Source organism: Anolis carolinensis, chromosome 3, assembly GCF_035594765.1.
Source record: "Anolis carolinensis isolate JA03-04 chromosome 3, rAnoCar3.1.pri, whole genome shotgun sequence".
NCBI classification, from domain to species: Eukaryota; Metazoa; Chordata; class Lepidosauria; order Squamata; family Dactyloidae; genus Anolis; species Anolis carolinensis.
In genome coordinates, this window is record NC_085843.1 from 51,718,936 (window position 1) to 51,726,352 (window position 7,417).

Here is a 7,417-nt window from a genome sequence, read left to right on the forward strand (position 1 = left end):
GAGGGAAGCCTCCCAGCAACACATCCCAGTGTCCCCTGAGCAACGTCTCTGTAGACGGCCAGTTCTCTCACACCAGAAGCAACTTGCAGTATGTTTTCAAGTCACTTCTGACACAATAAAAAACTACCTAGTCCTTTAGGATTTGGCTAATCTTGGCTATTTGACTTCTGTGAGATAACTAGGGGCACGTATGTAAATAAGGATGTTTTAATTTGCCAATTATTGTGTCAGCTCACCACAGCCGCTCCTGAATGAACACACGAGACTCTTTGTGGTATCACCAGGAACTTTTACTGTAGGAAACGTGAACATCAGAAAAGCCAAGAATGGGAGGCTCCGGCCAACCCTCCTTTATATACCCTCCCCCTCATTTGAACAGTCTCTTCCCGCTCAGTAAAACCCCGCGCAAATTCCCCGCCAAGTCCATCAGCCGTTTCTCCTCCGAGTCCTGGGACGCAGGTGTCTTATCAATGTCAGTGACCCTGAAACTCAGAGCCACATCCAGGCTCTAGTAGCAGGGTTCTGACATGGCGTCCTCCTCCCCTTCGTCCTGGAAGGAAAAGATTACACACAACTATTGTTCTCCGCTGTCCAGAGTTCCTTTATACTTTTTTAACAGGCTGCAATGGAATACCGGGTGTACCTTTCCTAGGTCCTTTGGTAGCCTCAGCTCATAGGTCACTTCGTTTATTCTTTTTGCTACCCTGAATGGCCCTATATAGCGTGGAGCCAATTTCTTGGATGGGAACCCCAATTTCAGGTTTTTTGTGCTCAGCCAAACCAGATCTCCTTCGCCCAATTTGTCCCCCTCTCGGCGCCTACGATCCGCAAAGAGCTTGTACTTCTTTTGTGTTTCCCGCAATGCCTCTACCACGGTTTGCCACCCTTGCTTGATTTTGGCCGGCCATTCCTCGTCGGTCTGGCCCTCCCCTTCCTTCCACTCGGGTAGCCTGGGGAAAGGTGCCACCTCCTGTCCGTATACTATTTCGAATGGGGCACGACCTGTGGCCGAATGTACGGCCCCGTTAAAAGCCATCTCAGCAAACGGTAGAAGGTCCGCCCAATCATCCTGTCTATAATTGGTGTACATCCTTAAGAATTGGCACAGTGTCTGTTGGGTACGTTCGACCCCCCCGTTGGTCGCGGGATGAAAGGCCGAGCTCAGGTTCCTTTCTGCTCCTAACAGCTGTAAGAATTTTCCCCAAAATTTTGCAGTAAATTGGACTCCCCGGTCACTAATTATCTTGTCGGGACACCCATGTAGGCGATATACATGCTTCACATACAAATCAGCAAGTTTTTCAGCTGAAGGAAGTTTTGGCAGAGCCACAAAGTGTGCCTGTTTTGAGAATAGGTCCAATATTGTCCAAATGTATCTGTGGCCTCTGCTGGGGGGTAGTTCGCCTACAAAATCCATGGCTACGCATTCCCATGGCCTCATGGGCTCCACCACCTTCTGCAATAGCCCCTGGGGCTTCCCCGGTGGTGTTTTTCCCTCTGCACATAACTCACACTGCGTGACGTACCCCCTGGCGTCTTTCCTCATTCCGGGCCACCAGCATTGTTTGGCCAACAGTTTAATAGTCCTGGTGGGGCCTAGATGACCCGCACCCTTGTTATCATGGTACTTCCTTAACATTTCTCGTCTTAAACATTCAGGAATATACAATTTCTTATTTACAAACACCAAATCCCCACACAATTCTCCCTTTTCTTTGTTTGTTTGTAACCATTTGTCCATTCCATACGCTCGCTTCAACTCTTCCTCCCATATTTCTCCTCCCCCCGTGGAAATGGCAGTACGTTTGTTTTCTTTGGCCGCTTGTGCTCGAGTTAGTACTGCCAGGCCCCATTGCTTATCAAGAAAAACACTCCCTTCAGATTCCTGAATTCCTCCCCCGTGCTGAGGCATTCGAGAGAGAGCGTCAGCGAGTATATTATGTTTCCCCTGGAAGAATCTGAGTTTGAAATCAAAACGGCTGAAATATTGGGCCCATCTAATTTGCTTCGCTGATAGTTTACGAGGGGATCTTAGATACTGTAAATTTCTATGGTCAGTCCACACCTCAAACGGTGTTCCACTTCCTTCCAGGAAGTGTCTCCAGCACTCTAGTGCTTTTAGAATCGCTAAGGCTTCTCTCTCCCAAATCGGCCAGTTTTTTTCTGTATCGCTAAACTTTTTTGACAGATAGCCACATGGCTTCAGGTTCCCCCCCTCGTCTTTCTGCAGCAGAACTGCCCCATATGCCCGGTCTGACGCATCGCAATGTAATACAAAGGCTTTCGACATATCAGGGTGCTGTAGGACAGGCTCCTCCGTAAAACGCTTTTTAAGGGCTTCGAAAGCTTCCTGGCATTCTATTGTCCAGGTCAGTTTGGCCCCTGGGGCCTTCACTTTGGCTGTTTCTCCCCTGCCTTTAGTCTTTAACAAATCCGTTAATGGCAAAGTGAGGCGCGCAAAGTCCTTGATAAATGTTCTATAGAAGTTTGCGAACCCTAGGAAGGATTGCAGCTGCTTCCGTGTTTTGGGGGCTTCCCACCCCCTCACGTCTTCTACCTTCGCAGGGTCCATCGCCACTCCCTGGGATGAAATCCTATACCCCAGAAAGTCTATCTGGTCTTTATTGAACTCGCACTTGGCAAGCTTCGCATACAGTTTTGCTTCTCTCAACTTTTGCAGGACTTCCCTGACTAGTTCTATGTGTTGTTCCTTAGTCCGAGATACTAACAATATGTCATCTAAAAAAACAAAGACTCCCTTGTACAACAAAGGATGCAACACTTCGTTGATTAATTGCATGAACGCGGCGCCTCCGCCGCACAAACCGAAAGGGAGCACACGATAATTGAATAATCCGAATGCACAGGAGAAGGCCGTCTTCCACCTGTCCTCTGGTTTAATCTGCAATTTATGGTACGCTTCAATTAAGTCCAATTTAGTGAATATCTGTCCCTCCGATAACTGGGCGATCAAGTCCTTCACTAAAGGTAGGGGGTATTTATTTCCAGAACTGATTGCATTCAGGCCCCTGTAGTCAATGCAGAGCCTCAGCGTTTGGTCCTTTTTGCACCTGAACAACACAGGCGCCCCTAGAGGGGAATTTGAGGGCTCTATGAAACCCCTCGCTAGGTTTTTATCAATGTATTTTCTCAGTTCCTCCTTTTCCCTAGCCGACATTGGGTATATTTTTGCCTTAGGAAGCTCTGCTCCTGGGACTAGCTCTATCTTCACTTCAACTCTCCGCTTCGGTGGGAAACTGTCTGCTTCCTTCTCATCAAATACGTCCACAAAATCCCGATACTCTGGGGGTAATTTATCTGCCAGTTCTGCTATCCTGATAGAGTCTTCCTCCCCCCTTTTCCCCGGCTCCCTTTCCACTTCCTGGCTCCCTCCTTCCAACTTCATCCTGAAAATCATGCTCTTATCCTCCCAGTTGATTTGCGGGTTGGCCTGCCCCAGCCATGGCATGCCTAGTATAACATTATAGCTGGCTATTTGTGATATCACAAATGACACCTTTCCTTCCCAACTCCCTATCTTACACTTTACATCTTCGGCACTGTACTTAGCTAATGATCCCGATGCTGTGGATCCGTCCAACTGCGAGAAAGCTATTGGGGATTCTAGGTTCGTTCTTTCGCATCCCAATCCCTCGGCTAATTCAGGGGAGATGATGTTCCTGGAACATCCACAATCCACAAATGCTTTGCAGGTTGCTTGTTTACTGCCACTTTCCAGCTGAATGGGGACCACTATCATGGCTTTGTCCTGACTTACCAACCCCCCCGAGTGGTGCCTCATCGGTGGTTCTTCCTCGGCGCGTTTCCCTGCCACGGCTCTTGGTTTGGGCGGGCCTCCGCCTTCCCCTTTTCTCTGCCAGCACTCGGCAGCCCTGTGGCCCAAACGGCCGCACACGAAGCAGCCCCTCCTGCTGGTGCTCACGTTCCCTGTCGGCTCCGTTCTCCTCCCGGCTGGGGTTGATCCCTCCTTCCGGCTCCCCTCTTTCATCTGCGGCCGCTGCTGTAGCCCTCCTCGGTGCCTCCTCGCCTGGGCCAGCGATGTCTCGATGCGCCCCGCCAGCTGAATCCATCCGCGCAGTGTGTCAGGCTCATCACGATGCACCGCCCAGGAGAGGATCTCCCGCCTGAGCCCCTCTTTGAAGAGTTCTATCTTTGTCACTGCAGACCATTCCGGCACCTTTTCAGCGAGGCATTGGAACTCCTCCGCATACTCAGATACCGACCTCTGCCCCTGGGAGACGGTCTTCAACTCCTCCCTCGCCCGGATCTGCTCCAGTGGGTCTCGGAAACGGGTCTCCAGGGCCCCCATAAAGCGTCGGAGTGACCCCAGACATGGGTCGCGCCGCGCATGTAGTTGAACGTACCAGCTGGCCGCTCCCCTCTTCAACACTGCACCAATGGCCCGTACCCGGCTGGATTCCGTTCTAAAAGTGTGGGCATTGTCCTCCATATAGCCCCTCACCGTGGTCAGGAAAAAATCCAGTTCAGAGGACTCTCCCCCAAACTCGATCCTTAGTTCCTCTCGTCTCGGTAGGGGTCCCTGTGGTGGCAATCCCCAATCCTCCGCCCGTCGCAAGCCCCCTTGCGGGCCAGTGGGCCCCGCTGCTGCTTCCCTTTGTCCTGTGCCACGCCCGGCATTCGCCAGGGGCACCAGGGTCTCAGTTGGGAGCGTAGCCGGGATTCTCGGAGGCTTTTCCCCTTCGTCGTCACTCTCCTCCACCCGCGTCAGGCTCGTTTGGATCTTGGGCCGGGCACCGGGCTCCTTTCGCATTTCCCTTCCCTTCGGTGCTGGGAGGTCTGCAAAGCCCTGGCTGCTTCCCATGCTCACGTCCCACATTGAGCTAGCCCGGAGTTCCCTTCCTCGCTCCGGCTCCGCCAAAACCGCCAGGCGCTCCATCGCCCTCGACATCACTGCCAGGGTGGTCTCCATCGCCGACATCCTCTCCTCCAGAAACACCATCTTTTGCGGGCCTGGGGAAGGTGAACCTTCCTCTCCTCCGGTGCTATCTCCCCGCACCCCTCCGCGCCTCTGGGTTACCCCATTTGGCTGGGCATAAGCGGTGGATGACGCCAGGGCCGCCAGCTGGTGGAACTCAGCGTCCGTCTCGGGAGTGGCCCTTTCTGACCTTCCTCCTCCGGCGCCCAAGAGCTCTTCATCCTCCACTTGCATGTTACACCTCACCGCTACAGCGGGATGGTGTCCGTATTCTTGGCTTAGTGTCAGCTCACCACAGCCGCTCCTGAATGAACACACGAGACTCTTTGTGGTATCACCAGGAACTTTTACTGTAGGAAACGTGAACATCAGAAAAGCCAAGAATGGGAGGCTCCGGCCAACCCTCCTTTATATACCCTCCCCCTCATTTGAACAGTCTCTTCCCGCTCAGTAAAACCCCGCGCAAATTCCCCGCCAAGTCCATCAGCCGTTTCTCCTCCGAGTCCTGGGACGCAGGTGTCTTATCAATGTCAGTGACCCTGAAACTCAGAGCCACATCCAGGCTCTAGTAGCAGGGTTCTGACATATTGTTTACCAGATTTGATCCTTTTGAAACACAGTGGGTGAGTTTTTGTGTCAGGAAGTGTATCAAAAACGTCTGCACAGGCAAAATATAGTTATTTATTGGCTGGTGAAGTTGAAATAGGCATCCTCCAGGGCATCTTTGGAGTAGGCACATGGCTAATTGAGCAGCATATTGATAACACCAAATTACTGAATATAAATGAATATTTGATTTCTGATAATTGCCCATAAGGAGGAAACTTTGGAAATATGAGTCCAATGCCAAGGAGGTCCCTGTGGATGATGGCATTGCAGTGTAACAAGCCTAAAACATAATTGGATATTTCTGTGCTACCCCACACTATCCACTTGCCCGTAAATGGATGAGTTAAATAGATATAATTTGGATTCATACCACTAACTCACTCATTCACTAACAGGAAGTAAACCAGCATTATCCGATAGACAGTTTACAAATATTAGGGATTGGGAGGATTTCGGGGGTTTTTTTCTTCCCACTTAGAAATAAGGTAACATGGATTTTCCAAACTTATATGTAAACCAGAATATAGTTATCACTCAGTTTTCCCATTCAGATTTTTAAAATGTCACTGTTTAAAGCATTTATTAGGAAAATTGTGCACAGGAGGGAAGATAATACAGTATTTAAAAAGGAGGAATGCTTGTAACAGTGCATGTATTTCATGAAATACTTTTCATACTATTCTTTTCTGCAAAGGCTTTATAGCTGTTTGGGGATTTGAACATCAGTATCACCAGGATTTTCCATTACACTATCTTTTGTGCCATGTTGTCTGTCTTTGTATTGTTTGGTCTTAACATATCAAGCATGGACTGCAATTATAAATCATGGAATGGCAGTGTACGAGTTGGGGAGGAGAAATACTTCTTGTGTGATTTCCGTTGCAGTGAAACACATCGCGGTTCAAAGTTATTCCCTCTGTCCTCTTTAATACCATTAAGGCTGAAGTCTAATATAACCTAGCTGCACCACCAAGCCAAAACTGTAAGTAAATTTAGTCTCTGAGAGGTGTCCAAGTGCCTTCTTTAAGTAACATTCAAGAGAGAGAGGAAAATGTAATTTTGTTGATAAAATTAGATCAATTAATCAGACCGACCCACAAAGATGCATAGCACAAAAAGCAGCTGTTGCGATAACAGCTTTATTTATTAACATGGCATGTTCTTTTTCCATTTCCTTGGGAAATGAGCAGCAAGGCAATAGTAAAATATTTTAAACCTCATTGTGGGATTTTGGAGTGCAAGTGTAATGTACTCCATCTATCACCATTATTAAAATGAAACTATTAACCTCCTGACAGCTTAATAACCATTTTTATGTTATAATAACACACAGCTCCATGGGGATCAGAGTTCCAATCCAACAGGCAGCGTCCATCATTGGTTCAGGAAATTGAAAGATTGTGTTCAGCAAAATGGCTGCACGGCCAAACACTCCAATGCCTATCTATGTGAGGTTGACTGCATTGGGTCCTGATTTTTAACATTCCTGTAGCTGAGCCAATTTAGTGAATAGTGCTCTGCTCTTGGGACTATAGATCACTTGTGCCAAAGTACAAAGCAGAAAATAGGATTAATGAAGTAGATATTACCAAGTTCAAACATTTCAGCAGTGCCCAGGAGGAGTTGCATGGCTTGGTCAACCATCAAAAAGTGTTATAGAGGGAAATAAAAAGAATGACTAGTTGGAACTAGGGGGCCACATGTATTACAAATCATTTACAGAAAATAGTAATCTGAAGACAATTTGTCATTCCATTACCTTGTTTACCACCCACCTTCAAGGCAGCTAACAGATAAAAGGAAATGCAGATTATTATTATTATTATTATTATTATTATTATTATTATTATT

At 48.2% G+C, this 7,417-nt stretch overlaps 1 protein-coding gene across 1 annotated transcript; it reads right to left on the reverse strand.

The window, feature by feature from the left end:
• Positions 1–226: 226 nt before the first annotated feature.
• On the reverse strand, positions 227–5,547 carry LOC134297403 (uncharacterized). The gene is made up of 2 exons (XM_062974909.1): positions 3,779–5,547; positions 227–550 (listed from the first exon to the last, which is right to left on the reverse strand). The coding sequence occupies exons 1-2, from the start codon at positions 5,324–5,326 to the stop codon at positions 509–511; spliced, it is 1,590 nt and encodes a 529-aa protein (XP_062830979.1). The 5' UTR covers positions 5,327–5,547; the 3' UTR covers positions 227–508.
• Between the last annotated feature and the right edge of the window lie 1,870 nt (positions 5,548–7,417).

Excerpts from the sequence above, each read along its gene's own strand:
- LOC134297403 (XM_062974909.1), bottom strand. The coding sequence starts at position 5,326 with ATGTTCACGTTTCCTACAGTAAAAGTTCCTGGTGATACCACAAAGAGT. Across the intron at positions 551-3,778 it reads GGCACCACTCGGGGGGGTTG|GACGAAGGGGAGGAGGACGC; the intron begins GTAAGTCAGGAC and ends TTTTCCTTCCAG.